Source organism: Zea mays, chromosome 2 (genome assembly GCF_902167145.1).
Source record: "Zea mays cultivar B73 chromosome 2, Zm-B73-REFERENCE-NAM-5.0, whole genome shotgun sequence".
In the NCBI taxonomy this organism is placed as follows: Eukaryota; Viridiplantae; Streptophyta; class Magnoliopsida; order Poales; family Poaceae; genus Zea; species Zea mays.
Window position 1 is genome coordinate 51,460,552 of NC_050097.1, and position 15,636 is coordinate 51,476,187.

The following is a 15,636-nucleotide window of genomic DNA, read 5'->3' on the forward strand; positions in this document are numbered from 1 at the left end:
GAGTATTATTACAGACCAGGGAGGCAAAACACCCTCCCGCACAAAAGTTTCAAAGTGCTGGGGCTCTTCCTTGGGTACCACCTTTGAACAGAAACAACAAAACTCTGTTGTTTCCTCACCTACAACAACATGGGTTCGAAAACCTTGAGTATGGAGTGTACTTTCGCAAGTCTTACCCGACAAAAGAAAAGACTCTTAAGGATATGCTGACTTGAGGGAGTCAAGGTAAGGCTATTCAAGAATCAAAGACTATGTTTGCAGAAATTCTTACTAATAGTGGATCCTTAAAAATCCAATTTTATTGCCAAATTAAGTCATTACCTGTAGCTAGAGTTCTCTCTACCCTAGTTCAAGCACTTGGCCTACACTAGCCGTCTTTTATCAACCCTTTAGTTCACTGGAATGCTACGTGTAAGTCAGTGACCAAGTCTTCATGTCCGAGAAGTAACGGCGATCCGAATCGATTTATACCTAGCTGGGGATCTTTAACCACACGACATATGTAGCACTTAACCTTTGCATATGTCAACTCGCCACCGGGGTTCTCAAGACCAGACCGGGTTCACGCCAACCGAGAACACAGATACACCACCGTCCAGCCTCTTGGCACAGAGGGTATGCGCTACTCTCGCCATCTCTCCACTCACATTGTGTGTTGGCCTTTCTGGTATTGGTCTGCCCGAGGCAAAGCTTACCCATGACGAGGCATGTGGCCAGTTAAAAGGTCCTCGATCATCAAGCCTACATCGGTATGGTCCTTAACCGACTCAGACAGAGACACTACACCGAGACTTCCTTCTCGTGCAAGTCACTCGCCCGGTCTCGTCTTTATCATTTTCAATCCCAAAATTTGGTACCTGGCAAAGGTACATCTTTTCCGATGTTGAACCCATCACGACCATGATGGATTTACCATCAAGTTTTATTTTTGAAAACATCCCATTCCATCTGAAGCATCATCTTTTGTTAAAACCAAAACATTTTTGTTTTCTAAAGCAAGATTAAGCATCAAAAAACTTTTTAACAAAACAGGCAATCAAGGAAGGGTAAACATTTCAAAGGAAGGAAATGCAGCAATTGGTTTAACACCCAACTCCTATCACCTAATGCATCATTCAAGTGATAAAAAGTTTAAAATCACAACGAAAAGGTAAATGCACCGGGGCTTGCCTTGTGTCGTAGGGGATTCGGGATCTGTTCCACAGATATCAAAATAAAAACAATTCCCGGCAGGTGGAGTCTCAGTTGGTGGTGCAGTCTCTCCTTCTTCAACACTTACTTCTTCTTCGTTTTCTATACATAACCATATATAAACATGAATGCTCATGTGATGTTATGAATATGCAGTTATATTAGTGATACATTAAGTTGTATCTTGAATACAACTTTCCTTCACGGTACACCTAAGTCACTAGGGTTTTCTAAGTTAACACCCTAGTAGGGTTAGGCAGTTTTATACTAAGAAACTAGGGTTTTGGGGTTTTGGGATCAAACAATGTCCCAAACATGTCAAACTTCATCCAAGGACTCTAATTATCATATTAAGTTAACCCAAAAAGTTTCATGATTTTTGAAACTATCAAATAATTTCTAAAATTCTAAAAGACTAGGCTTAGGTCTTCTTAAATGCTACATAATTCATGGCTGGGGCTAAAAATCTTGGAACTATTTTTATTAAATACTAGGGGAAATGTACTGGCGCGGGTGATCGTGGCTTTCACCGTGGCAAAGCCTCCGACGATGGACGCACTTGCTACTATGGTTCACTGCGACGTGTTAAAGCTACTAGGCACGTGGCGCACGGTCGGTAAGCGGCCAACGCCGGCGAGGATCATCTCGGCCGGCCGCAGACCCAGTGGGTATGGTGAACCCACCAGTGACTGGGTCCGAGCCTATCCGGGCGCCAAGATCTTTTACCCCCCTCGGTTATCCACTGTGCGACAAGCACGAATCACGGCGACCGGCGCGAATCCGGGCGCGGGATCACCCGCGGCGAGGTGCAGCGAACCTGTGATCTTTTTCAGTCTACTGTACAATGGGAAGCCCCATTCAGAGCACCTGACAGAGCACTTTGCAGGGCTTTGATCTCCGATTTCTATGTGTCAACTTGTTAATCCTTCTGTAACAAAGTTGTTGTCATATAATCCCACTTTAACTTTGCTATAGTAACCATACCCAATCAATCATTGGATCCTACTCGAATTCAATCTCAAAGTTCCTCTGGCTTCACTGGTGATTACAATTCAGTCCAAGGGCTGACTGACAGCCCAACTTCAATCCTAATTATCTCCTATTTTTGTACAGCACCAATGCTTAATCACTTAAGCAAAGTTATACTCCTAACATAGCTCTATAAGTTTGATGCATTGACTTAGGGCAGATTCCTTATAAATTTAGAGATCTAGAGCTCCAAAGTTGGCTTCAATACACTGAATTTCGGACTTAGTCACAGTGCTCAATTGCTCATGTGACTCTTTTGCAAATAAGTCCAAATTTCATCACTCTTGAAAATTCTCCAATGTGAAAGTTACTTGGTTTGTGGTGTTTTATCACTTTGATATTTGCACTTTGGTCCAAAAGTACATAGATTTTGCATTTACCTCCCTAGGGTTCCAATTAGGGTTTTCTAGTGTTTGTTTTTAGGGTTTGGGCACACTACGGTTTTTGTGCCACTAAAGTTCATCAAATTTGATATCTTGTGAACATTTCTCATGGCTTTTGAGATTTTTACTCATTTTGGCTTCACTTTCATCCATAGACCCTAATTCCAGGGTCAAGTACCCTACCCTAAGGTTAAGCAGTTAAGCACTCTTCAAGTCACATCATCACAACTTGTTTCAAAATTTTACCTAGTGAATGCATTCTAAGTGTAACAACCACATGAAATGTCAATGCACATGATGTTATGCTCAAGTTTTAGTGTCAGTACACCAGAGGTGTTACAAATACATCCGAAGAAACTACGAGGATAGCCATAGGCTCACTAAGTTCTTTAGATAAGAAGGCATTCTAAGCATCTGCAGCTCCATGGTCTGGAAGAAACAAAGCTTCAGTTGTGGAAAGAGGGCGGGGTGTCCTCGAAAATGAAATTATTCCTTTGCTTCCAAATATCCCAGGCCGCAGCAGAAAAAAATCTCCATGAAGAAAGGGTGCCCGAAGTTTCCCTTAGCCATTTGGACCGTATTGAAGAAACTGAGAGAATGGTCCCAGTGAATCCTGAGGAAGTTCCAGTAGACCTGGCTGAAGGGGTATTGGAAAAAAGGTGATAAGTAGTCTCTTTGCACCTTAAATCACATAAGACACAAGAATAGTCATTATTGTCCAGGTGATTTTTTTTTCCGGAGCAGGTTCCTAGAATTAAGCCTGTTCTTGAAGATTAACCAGAGAAAAATCTTAAGCTTCTTGCACGTCTTGGTTTTCCACACCCATTTGAAAGGCAAGGGTGGATTGATGCTCTGGAAATTCTGTCTATAGGCTTTAGTGGAACGGAAGATATCGGTTCCTCAACAGTATGTCCATTTATCTTCACCAGCAATCAGCTGAATTTTGTCCGAAAACCTCTGAAATTCCTCTGTGGCTTCAATAGAAACTGGGGTGAAGAAGTTGCTGTGAACCTCACTATTCTCAATAAACTGGCTGAGAGAACAGTTCTGTTTCCTAGAGAAGGAGAACAGCCTCGGAAATTCTTCAGAAAGAAGAGAGTTGTTCCAGACGTCCTTCCACATCAGGAAGGTCTTTCCATCTCCTACCATTGACATTGCAATGCCCTTATACCACAATAACACACATTCAACTAAGCAGGGCAGGGGAGGTGGATGAGAGCACTGTAGGGGACTATGGGAGGCGGGCATTGGCTGGTACTTGGCGGAGGGGGCGAGGTGGGGGAGGCAAGCAGGGGAGACGGGTGCAGGCAGCGGAGCCAAGCAGGACCTTGAGCTTGTGACTAACCTTGATTAGGTGAGATGATTACCCATGTGGGTACTGTAGCATATATATAGGCAGACAATAATATATGGGCCTTAATGGGCCTTAACACCCCCTGTCAAACTCAAGGCGGAAGTGGAGGATTTGAAGCATTGAGTTTGATTAGATGAAACTGATGTTGTGCCCTAGTTTGTGCTTTTGTGAAGAAATCCGCAAGCTGTAATTCTGAGGGCACATATTGAAGAGCAATGGTCTTCTGATGACAATGAGATCTAGTAAATGAGACATCAACACCAATGTGTTTTGTGAGTTCACGCTTCACTGGATCATGACAAATTTGTATAGCTCCAGTGTTGTCACAGTGAAGAAGTGTAGGCGAGTCACAAGAAACGCCTAGATCAGCCAAGAGCCAACGAATCCAGATAATCTCAGCAGTAGTAGTAGCCAGGGCTCGAAGTTCTGCTTCAGTACTAGATCTAGATACTGCGGCTTGCTTCTTGGATTTCCAAGAAACAGGGGATGATCCAAGAAGAATACAGTAACCAGTGGTGGAACGACGATCTGTAGGATCACTGGCCCAGGTAGCATCAGAGTAAGCATGAAGCTGAAGTGGGGAGTTTGAGTCATAAAATAAACATTGTGTTTTTGTCCCCCTTAAATATCTAAGCACACGAAGTAAGTGCCCATAATGAACTGATGTAGGAGCAGAGACAAACTGACTCAAGATGTGAACCGCATGAGCAATATCTGGCCTAGTGACAGTAAGATAAACTAAGCTGCCAACAAGATGTCTATATCGAGATGGATCCTCTAACGGTGTCCCATCAGTCGGACGAAGAGATAAGTGAAGATCCATAGGCGTGGCAACAGTGCGAGTATCAGTAAGACCAGAACGATCAAGAAGGTCTTGTATGTACTTGGCCTGAGAAAGATAAGTACCATTTTGAGTCTGCAAAACCTCAATACCCAAGAAATAACTGAGGGCCCGAAGTCAGACATTTGAAATTCCTTACTCAGATACGCCTTCACATGAGCAATATGGTCTGGGTCATCTCCTGTAATCAACATGTCATCAACATATAGTAATAGCAACGTGCGTCCTCGTGAAGAAACATGAATGAACAATGCAGGATCATGATCACTAGAATAGAAACCACAAGCCTTGATGACAGAAACAAATCTTTCAAACCAAGCACGAGGGGCTTGTTTGAGACCATACAAGGCTCGACGGAGACGACATACATGCCCTGATGGAACCTCTATCCCAGGAGGTGGATGCATATAGACTACCTCATGTAGATCACCATGAAGAAAAGCATTTTTGACATCCATCTGAGAGATAGTCCAAGAAGATGAGGCTGCAACAGCAAGTAAAGCTCGGACAGTAGTCAGATGGGCCACAGGTGCAAAAGTCTCATCATAGTCAATACCCTGAGTCTGTTGAAAACCTCTAGCCACAAGACGAGCTTTATATCGCTCAATAGACCCATCAGATTTGGTTTTAACCTTGAAGACCCATTTGCACGTGATAGGTACAACATCAGCAGGTAACGGAACAACATCCCATGTACATGTGCGATGAAGAGCATTTAATTCATCAGTCATAGCAAGCTGCCACTCAGGTATACCAGAAGCCTCTTTATAAGATGATGGTTCAGCAATGACTGCACCAGCACGGGGAAACCCATAACGTTCTGGAGCTGCAATATTGCCACGGTCACGAAGATGATACCCCTGATTAAAAACAACATGAGAGTCATCATTGTTAGTACAAGTATCAGTAACAGGGTCATCATCAGGACTGGCCGTGGGAGTAGAGCGAGGACGACGAATGTAAGTCTGAGTGACAGGTGGTTTGGAAGCGTAAGACTGAGATGGTGTGGAAGTGGAAGGTGGTGTGATGGAAATAAGAACATCTGGGGTAGAAACAGTAGGTGGTGATACTGATGAAGTTTCAGAAATGGGAGGAAGGCTCATGAAGGAGGTAGACTCTGTGGAATAAAAAGAAGAATGAGTGGAAGAGTTGTAAAAGAAGGGTCGGTTTTCATTAAAGCTCACATCTCGAGAAATACGCATGCGACGAGAAGATGCATCATAACACCGATAACCTTTATGTTCAGGGCTGTATCCAAGAAAAACACACTCAACAGATTGAGCAGTCAATTTAGTACGTTCACGAGGTGATAATAGGACATAACACGTACATCCAAAAACTCGAAGGTGGTCATATCGTGGAGGAGTTCCGAAAAGAACTTCACCAGGTGTTTTGCCAGAGAGTTTGGATGACGGTTGTCTATTGATTAGGTAAACCGCAGTAGAAACTGCTTCACCCCAAAAGTGTGAAGGGACAAAAGAAGATATCAACAAAGTGCGAGCAGTTTCTATAATGTGACGGTGTTTGCGTTCAGCCACACCGTTCTGTGCATGAGCACCAGGGCAAGAAAGCTGAGCAAGAGTACCCTCTGAAGTCAAAAACTGGCGAAAATTATCAGATAAATATTCACCACCAGAATCAGAACGAAAGGTTTTAATATGAGTGGAAAATTGAGTGTGAATCATGCGAGCAAAGGTTTTATAAATAGAAATCAGCTCAGAGCGGCGTTTCATGAAATAAATCCAAGTGTAGCGAGAATGATCATCAATGAAAATGACATAGTATTTATATCCACCTTTTGACACAAAAGGTGCAGGACCCCAAATATCGGAGTGAACCAAATCAAAGGGTTCAACAGAATGAGAATCACTAGTAAAATATGGAAGTTGTATTTGTTTTCCAAGATGACAACCCTTACAATGAAAATCAGACTCAACCGAAGTATGACCTAAGCAACCTGACTTTATTAGAGTAGACAATCTAGATCCACACAAATGACCTAGACGATGATGCCACTGGGCAAAAGACGCAACAGAAGCAAGGGTAGCTGGAAGCACATGCGCTGGAGATGTAGCCAAGGAAGGAAGCCGCAAAGAGTCCAAGATGTAGAGGCGAGGAGCGGCTTTACGGCGACGGCCAGTCCCAATCACTTCCCCTGTGCGAAGGTCCTGTACAAAACAAGATGAGTCATCAAACCCGACAAAGCAATTATGATCCGTAATTTGACCTACTGAAAGAAGGTCCATAGATAGCTCAGGAACAAAGAAAATATTAGGTACTGTAAAGTGTGGATCAGAAAGAGAGCCCTTATGAGTAATGTGGCATACAGTACCATCAGCTGTCTGCACTGAAGCACCATCTGTGACCGGTGTAGTAGAAGCCAACTTTGATTGATCAGATGTGACATGAAAGGAGGCTCCTGAATCAAGTACCCAGGCCGACTCTGAAGTACAAGCGGACGAAGTGGCAGCAACAGCAACTGAGCCTCTAGTAGATGGTCCTGGACCACGACCACGAGCAGCACGTCGTGCACGGAAATCAGTCAACTTCTCAGGAAACTTGACAAAACAAAGCTCAGATCGATGATTGGTCTTGCCACAATGATCACAAGGCTTAAAAATATTCTTAGGTTTCTGGGCAGCAACCAACACACTGTGAGGATTACCACCAGTAGAGGACAGAGAATTAAGACGAGTCTCTTCAGCAAGTAAATCAGACAACGCCTTAGCCATAGTGAGAGTGTCAGAGCCCTGAAGTAAACGAGCACGAAGGGAATCAAACTCAGCCCGAACACCCATAACAAATCTGTAAGTGAAGAACTTCTCAATAAACTTATGAGCCGGACATGGATCAGTAGTACAAGCAGGCACCATTGATGTCAAAGCACTCATCAGACGATCAAAGGCTGAGTAGTACTCATCAATACTCATATCATTTTGCTCAATAACATGTGTCTGCTGCATGAGGGTATGTAATAAAGCACCACTGTCCTGAACAAAACGCTCTTTCAAATGAGACCAGATGGCTTTAGCAGTTTTGAATTTAGATAAACTCATAATCATAGACGGTTTGACGCTGTTCACCATAGCAGCCATCACTTTACCATCATTAAGCTGCCATGTTTTGATATCAGCAGCATTGCGACGATCATCAGCAAGAACGGGTGCCGCATCAGTCAAATGAAAGAGTAATCCATGTCCCCGAAGTGCAGTCTCAACACAGAAAGCCCACTCCGGATAATTTTGACCATCAAGAGTGATATTGACCACAATAGCATTTGTCGTCATATTGAATTGAATCAAAATCAAGGAGAATAGGAAACCTGAGACCAAAGACCTGGGAGCAGCGACGTCGCAGATCCGCGGTCGGTGCAGATTTCCGGTGGGAGCAGCGGATCTGCAGCCCTGCGTGCAACGACAGCAGACGGGGATCCGCGGAACTTGTCACAGGCAGTAGAACGACGCAGGCAGAGATAGAAATCTGCCCCTGGCGCACTGCCCCTGGCAGCAGAGGGAGCCCTGCCCCTTGGAATAGCGCGGACGACGGACACCCCTGGCGCGGACAGCCCTGGCGGCGGCGGACACCCCTGGCGCGGACAGCCCTGGCGGCGGATCCTGACGGCGGACAGCCAGGCGGCGGATCCAGGCGGCAGATCCAGGCGGCGGACGGCGCTGAGATGGGGAAGATCCGCCCTGGCGGCGGCGGATCCTGACGGCGGACAGCCAGGCGGCGGATCCAGGCGGCGGACGGTGCTGAGATGGTGGAGATCCGCCCTGGCGGCGAACAGGGAAGGCCGCGCGCCCCTGGCGGCGAACAGGAAGCTGGCCGGATCGCCTGGCGGCGGATCGAGGACGGGGACAGCGATGGCGGACAGGATGCTGGCCGCGATTGGCAGCACAGCGACGGCGCGACGGCGCCCAAAAAAGTGGATCAGGGCCGGATTTAGACTAAACCCTAACCCTAACCTCCTCTGATACCATGTGACTAACCTTGATTAGGCGAGATGATTACCCACGTGGGTACTGTAGCATATATATAGGCAGACAATAATATATGGGCCTTAATGGGCCTTAACAGAGCTGTAGGGCTTCAAGAGCTGTGTAGGGGCAGGACCTTGAGTACTCTCCAAACCCTAGTCGGGTTGTGTGTAGTGTTGTCCTTTTTTGGTGGGATGGGGGTTGTTTGATACCCCTGTGTTGTACTATCTTTCTTCTCTAAATGAAATAACACATTTGTCTTGCGTGTTCGAGAAAAAAACATGGTTGTTTTGATTTTAAAACGTAATGAAGTAGTAATTCACTAATTCTTTTGTAATATTTATTTTTTGTGTTGCAGTGTACCTATTGTTCACATTCTGTTTCCAATTGCAGCTTGTGTATTTGCCTGATCGAAAGCGGGAATACTTTGTAGATGACGATGATGTTAGTCTTGATTCAGAACTTTCGCTTGAAGGGAAACTTGATCTGAACAATCCAGAGGAGTCAGCCAGGTTTGGCAGAAGGAACCACAAACGTGGAATGCTTGGCTGGTTTAAACTAAAGGTATTTTTTATTGTACAACAAATTGTGGATACCATGATGACAGTAGTTAATAGTCATACATGAGGAATATCTGATTAAAGCACATTTGTCAATATATGTTAACTTATGCAGAAGTCCGACCAGTTATCAGGGCTATCATCCAGTGTAGACGGTGATAGCACTGCTAGCGTCTCACCTTCGTGCTCTAAATCATCACAACAAAAACACTTGCTGCTTGACCTGAAGGATGGTCGAAGGAAATCTATGACTAGGAAAGGAGATGACCCATCACTTGCTGATTCTTTTCTTGAAAGGACTCAAGCCGGTGATTTATTTAGTGCTGCGCCCAGAGTACGGCACCCTCTGCCGGTGAGTTGGATTTCTATTGACTGTACCTCTTTCTCTCTTTTCCATTTTCTCCCTGTGCAAGCATTGCTTCTATCCCAACAAACAACTTAACATGACGAACTAGGGTGGGAGGGTGGGGGGCACAGATCTAGATTCTAGCCCGAAGCTATGATGGACTTTGAATTCATGTTTTTTGCTCTGAAATTTGGATGGTATTCCCGACTCCTTGTTTTTCTTTCCCTGGCTGCCTCCTCTGGTCAAGAACAGTATGGCCATGCCCTCCCTTGCTAAGAACATCCAGTCATATTAGTTTCGTAGTTTGTTGGTCTCATCTTGTTCTACCTGTGTATTATTTTGGTGGTTATTTGCTACATGCATTGATACTGACAACCTTGTTGCATTTGCAGAGTGGAACAACCATCGTGGATCAAATAGATCTTCTACAAGAGCAGGTCAAAATGCTGGCTGGGGATGTTGCACTTTGTACAAGCTCACTCAAAAGATTGACAGAGCAAGCAGCCAACAACCCTGATAATTTGCAAATTCAGGCAAATTTTCTGATTGTCCTGTAACCAACTACACAAATTTCATGTTTTTTATAAATATTTTTCTTCCTTTTATTTCTTCTGCAGGAGCAAATTGTGAGGTTGAAAGATGAAATCGCAGAAAAGAAATCACATATACATATGCTAGAGCAGCGGATGGTACAATCACTGGAAACTACAGAAGGCCCAGCAATTAAGACAGAGTTATCCCAGGTAATATGACTATGAAGTTATGAGCTGGAGTGTAACTTTATATTAGCTTGGCCAACTTGTAATTTTCTACCAATTGGCATTGGGCATATTGCAGTTATATTCTTCACTGATTTATTATACTACCATATACCTTTTCTAGTGTTTTACTTGCTAATGTGTCAGCCAGTGTCACATGCTAGACATTGTCTTTGGATGGCCATTTTTTACAATTAAATGATTTGGAATTTTCATGTAATCTGATATTCTCACAGACCTTTTCAAAGTTGAGCACGCAGCTGAGTGAGAAGACATTTGAACTGGAGGTTGGTCCATAGTCATCCGTCAGATACTATTTTTTTCATGCCATACTATTTACTGTTTTCTTTCTGACTGTGACCTGTCTAGATTATGTCTGCGGATAATAGGATTCTTCAAGACCAGCTACAAGCAAAGGTGAGCAAACGGTGGGGCATGAACCTTTTGATGCTCAACAGATCAATTTGATTTCCATTTTTTTTTGTTCAAATAGGTAACAGAAAATGCAGAACTCCAAGAAACAGTTGCACACTTGAGGCAAGAAATCAGTAATTTATCGAAGGCTGCAAAAAGCGAGGATAGTTTTGCTAGCGTGCAGTCTAGTGAACCATCAACAGCAAGCACTGATACTAGGGATCAAACAAATGAAATCTCAAACCGTGCAAATATGTCCTCTAGAACAACGGACTTAAATGAGTCAGGATTTATATCTCAAGTGCTCAAACAGGTAAGATCATATGCCCCTAATCGTCACTTTCCTATTTAGTTCATCTTTTTTTACATGCAATTGAAACTCAAAACCGGTGCTCCAGGCTTCAGAAATTGAAAGTTTGAAACAAGAAAATCTGAGGTTGGTGGAAGAGAAGGATGGACTGGAAATTCATAGTCAAAAGTTGGCGGAGGAATCATCCTATGCTAAAGAATTGGCTTCTGCTGCTGCAATTGAACTTAAGAATTTGGCAGAAGAAGTCACTAGGCTTTCTTATGAAAACGCAAAGCTGAATGCAGACTTAGCTGCGGCAAGAGAGCTAAATGCATCGATGTCAAGAAGTAACATCCACCCTGACCCAAAGCGTCGTGATCATGAGAGCGGAATTTTAGTTGAGGAGTTGCAGAAAGAGTTGGTTGCTAGTTGTCAAAGGGAGGCCGTATTAGAGGACACACTATCTCAAAAGGACCGAAGAGAGAGTGAGCTTCTAAAGATTATTGATGATGCAAAATGCCGTGAGCATGAGTTGAAAAATGAACTGGCAAGCATGGGGGCCCTTCTTTCGAAGATAAAGAAAGAAAACTCTCAACAGGATGTATTTGAATTTAAAGCAAAGCAAAACGGCTTTCACTCATCCAAGACTGATAGTGGTAGACTGGTAAGTGAAATGCAAGCATCGGATAATGGGTGCTGGGATGGCCTCAGTACTTTTGAAGAAGCAAGAGCTGCATACAATTTTGAAAGAATGCGCTGCAAGGAATTGGAAAGCATCGTGTCCAAACTAAAGGTGATTATAATCTGTGTATCATTGCACTAACTTTTTTCAGCTTAAGTAAAAAGAAGGGAAGAGATAATGAGGAGTCTTATGCGGTAGGGTCTACCATATTTAGTTGTGAAAATTAACTTTATGGGCTAATTTTCACTTTGGCCCAGAATGAGTTGACATTCCGCTATTTAGCTTGTGTTTCTATGCTTCTGATGCAAAATTTTTTCTTTTTAGGGTGAGGACCTCAGGGGCCTAGATGTTAAAGTTCTTGAAGAACTACAAAACTTCCATGTAGAAGCACTGTCAAGGATCTGCCAAGAAAAGGTATGCCATTCCACCTGGGAGCGCCAAAGGCCACGGCCCTTGCGCACACGTACTGTACATATGGACACGTCATGCTCCCATTGGTTTGAGGAAAGCTGGTATCTTTTGAACGGGAAAATATTCAGTGGAATGAAACCCCTGCAAAACATACTTCGGAGTTTTTTTTTAAATAAAACAAAGCACATTCATAGTGCATCTAATAGTGTGCATTATTACATAATAATTTGAGGTTCAAACACCATCCACAAAAAAAATCATATGAAAAGAACAAATTATAGGCGCATATGCACTACAAGCTAAACGAAATCTATAGGAATTTGTCTTACTCCCTCCATTTCAAATTATAAGTTACTTTTTTTGAGAGTTAAATCATCTTACGTTTAACTAAAATTATAGAGAATTAAAAAGACTCATGACATCACCGTAAAAATATGATTAGATTGAGAACTTAAAAGACTTATGGCATCACCATAAAAATATGATTAGTGAATAATCTAATGATACTTACTATATAAATTTGGTTAAACTTGAGATGTTTTGACTATTCATTTATCCAATAAAGTTGGAATGACTTGTAATTTGGAAGGGAGAGGGCAGTCCATAAGCACGTGGAATTTGTTGTTTGCGAATACTTTCCCTTTTAACATAATGAACATGCTTTCACTCCACACGCGCTAGTATGTGTTTCCCTTGCTTAACACACCTATGTCGTGCTCTGCAGATGGCAAGTCAGGCGCTATAGCAAAAACCTTTCCTGAGACGAGTAGCCGCTTTCATGCAGGCCAGAGCTTATTTCTCAGATGTCCCTTCAACTTCATGCCCATCTCTCTGAAGTTCCACTCACAATTTCACATAGTTGCTGCTACTGCAACCGGGACAACCTTGATTAGTCCGCCTTTGGACACTGATTCCTGCGTTTAACCGACAGAAAACGAAGCAAAATGCGGTTAGATAGCAGGCGCTAATGGTCACTGAGTAGTTAGCATGCAGATACTCCCCTCCTGTACAGCTTTTTATTAAAGATAGTAGCAGTGGTATTGTAGGAGTACCCGGATTGTATTTATACTGGTAATATATGAGCCGGTAAAACCCGAAGGTGGTGTTTCTGTTATACCTGGACCGTGCTCTGCCCTTCAAAAACTGTAGTAAACCCGAACGGACGCTGATGTAGCTTTGGCAAACTTGCTGTTGATGTGATGCATGACTGCCGTGCACCTGGTGCCGTGCCCGACGATGGTTGACTCCACCCAATCAGCCAAGAGCACGGCACGGCAGCGATGTGTTGGTGTTGCCACACGGATCTGCGATTATTAAGCTACGGATTATCATGTGGGGTGTCACTACGATGTCCCACTCGACTGCGCGGCGCATGGCGTTTCCGTGTTCCGAATCTTCGCCATTACAAGCTACCCGTAACTGTGGATCCTGACCAGGGTACAGGGCAGGTCGTCCTCGCCGACGACAAGCTTTATCGCTGCCCAATCCTGCGGCTGGAGGACGACGCCTTGGTTTAGCGTGACCCCGGACCCGGACATCTTCTGCGCAGTGTTCCGTGCTATACGCCAGTATCTCCTTACATGGGAGTACTCACAGGATCATGTGCATGACATGTACAAACTGGTGCAGTTGTGCCTTGACTTGGAGCGTCTATGGTCCCGGCCATTGCTGGAACCTGGAGGCGCTTGGTACACCGTTACGACGGGTCGGATGAAACCAGGTTGGTTGGAGTTTAAGTGATTGAATGTAAATGTAGGTACAACGTGGTAATGCAGGCAAGTCGAAACTCCACGAGCAATCCATTCAAAGAAAAAGGTGAACGAAAGGCTGAGCGGACTATAATTCTGCCCCAGATTCGCCAAGAACGGACAAGCTGAAAAGGGGCTCTACAATTTTCGACACGGGCTGCCGGTTGGGAATCCCGGTTGAGTCTCAGTCCAGCGGTTAATCATGGCTGTCGTGACTACCTTTGATCCTTGTCAGAAAGCGAGAAATACACACCGGCCCAAATAAGTGCATCTCCGTCAGATATTCTGTCCAATCTATTATACCTAAAAAAATTTGTGTTCTATGAGATTAAAAAGCTACGACAGACAACATACATCTTATCTCATCCCTTATATCTATAATTTTTTTTAAAGAGAATAAGCACCTCGCCCGGTTCGTCCTAGTGCTCCAGATATAGCATCTCTAAAGTATCACCACGTGCATGAAGGAAGCACCATGCTAGGTCCGCGACGACAGCGTGGAGAGGGCATGAGGATCGTGGTTGCTGGTGTTCTAGTGGGCAAATTAGATTACCCTAACTGCTCCCTATCCCTCATTATATAGTCATCTCGACGGGCTTCTGACTCATAGGCCCATCAGCAACCCTAAACTTAGTGTAATCTACATCATATCCAAATTAGACTTCTTTCCCCTTAAGTGTGTGACCCTATATGTTCATGTATACATAGACATGGCCCAGGTACTCTTACTTAGCTCAATAATTGACAGCGACCTCTAGCCAGACATGTCAACTCCCATGCATATGCAAAGATCATATCAGACGAACCATCACAACATTATGTGCATCTTTTTCCCTTTGTGAAAGCACCTAGAGGGGGGGGGGGTGAATAGGTGATCCTGTAAAAACTTAACTTATAGCCACAAAAACTTGTTAGGGGTTAGCACAACAATTGCCAAGTGGCTAAAGAGGAGATCTTGCACAATACGACAATCACAGAGAATTCAACACAGAGGAGACACGGTGATTTATCCCGTGGTTCGGCCAAGTACAAAACTTGCCTACTCCACGTTGTGGCGTCCCAACGGACGAGGGTTGCAATCAACCCCTCTCAAGCGGTCCAAAGACCCACTTGAATACCACGGTATTTTGCCTTGCTTATCTTTATCCCACTCGCGAGGAATCTCCACAAATTGGAGTCTCTCGCCCTTACACTTAAGATTCACGAGAAAGCACGGAGTAAGGGAGGGAAGCAACACACACAAATCCACAGCGAAACGCGCACACACACGGCCAAGATTCGAGCTCAAAGACTATCTCACAGTTTCTCACAAGAACGGAGCTCGAATCACTTAGAATAACAAACGGATGCGCAAAGACTTAGTGTGGATGATCAAGAATGCTCAAGAGTTGCTTGGTGTACTCCTCCATGCGCCTAGGGGTCCCTTTTATAGCCCCAAGGCAGCTAGGAGCCGTTGAGAACAAATCTGGAAGGCCATCTTTGCCTTCTGTCGTCGGGCGCACTGGACAGTGTCCGGTGCCCGATTCCTTTCCTTAAATGGCGAAGCCGACCGTTGCAGATGCGGGAGCCGTTGGCGCACCGGACATGTCCGGTGCACACCGGACAGTCCGGTGCCCCTTTCCGACCGTTGGCTTGGCCACGTGTCCCGCGCAG

At 44.3% G+C, this 15,636-nt stretch overlaps 1 protein-coding gene across 1 annotated transcript in view; it reads left to right on the forward strand.

The window, feature by feature from the left end:
• LOC103646439 (kinesin-like protein KIN-7E, chloroplastic) overlaps positions 1–13,439 on the forward strand; it is a 33,250-nt gene extending 19,811 nt beyond the window's left edge. The window contains exons 16-25 of the mRNA XM_008671172.3: positions 9,169–9,339; positions 9,451–9,687; positions 10,074–10,214; positions 10,299–10,424; positions 10,676–10,726; positions 10,809–10,856; positions 10,933–11,166; positions 11,252–11,935; positions 12,149–12,238; positions 12,960–13,439. Coding sequence (XP_008669394.1) covers positions 9,169–9,339; positions 9,451–9,687; positions 10,074–10,214; positions 10,299–10,424; positions 10,676–10,726; positions 10,809–10,856; positions 10,933–11,166; positions 11,252–11,935; positions 12,149–12,238; positions 12,960–12,980 — 1,803 coding nt within the window. The 3' untranslated portion in view covers positions 12,981–13,439. The remainder of the gene's footprint in view (positions 1–9,168; positions 9,340–9,450; positions 9,688–10,073; positions 10,215–10,298; positions 10,425–10,675; positions 10,727–10,808; positions 10,857–10,932; positions 11,167–11,251; positions 11,936–12,148; positions 12,239–12,959) is intronic.
• The last annotated feature ends 2,197 nt before the right edge of the window (positions 13,440–15,636 follow it).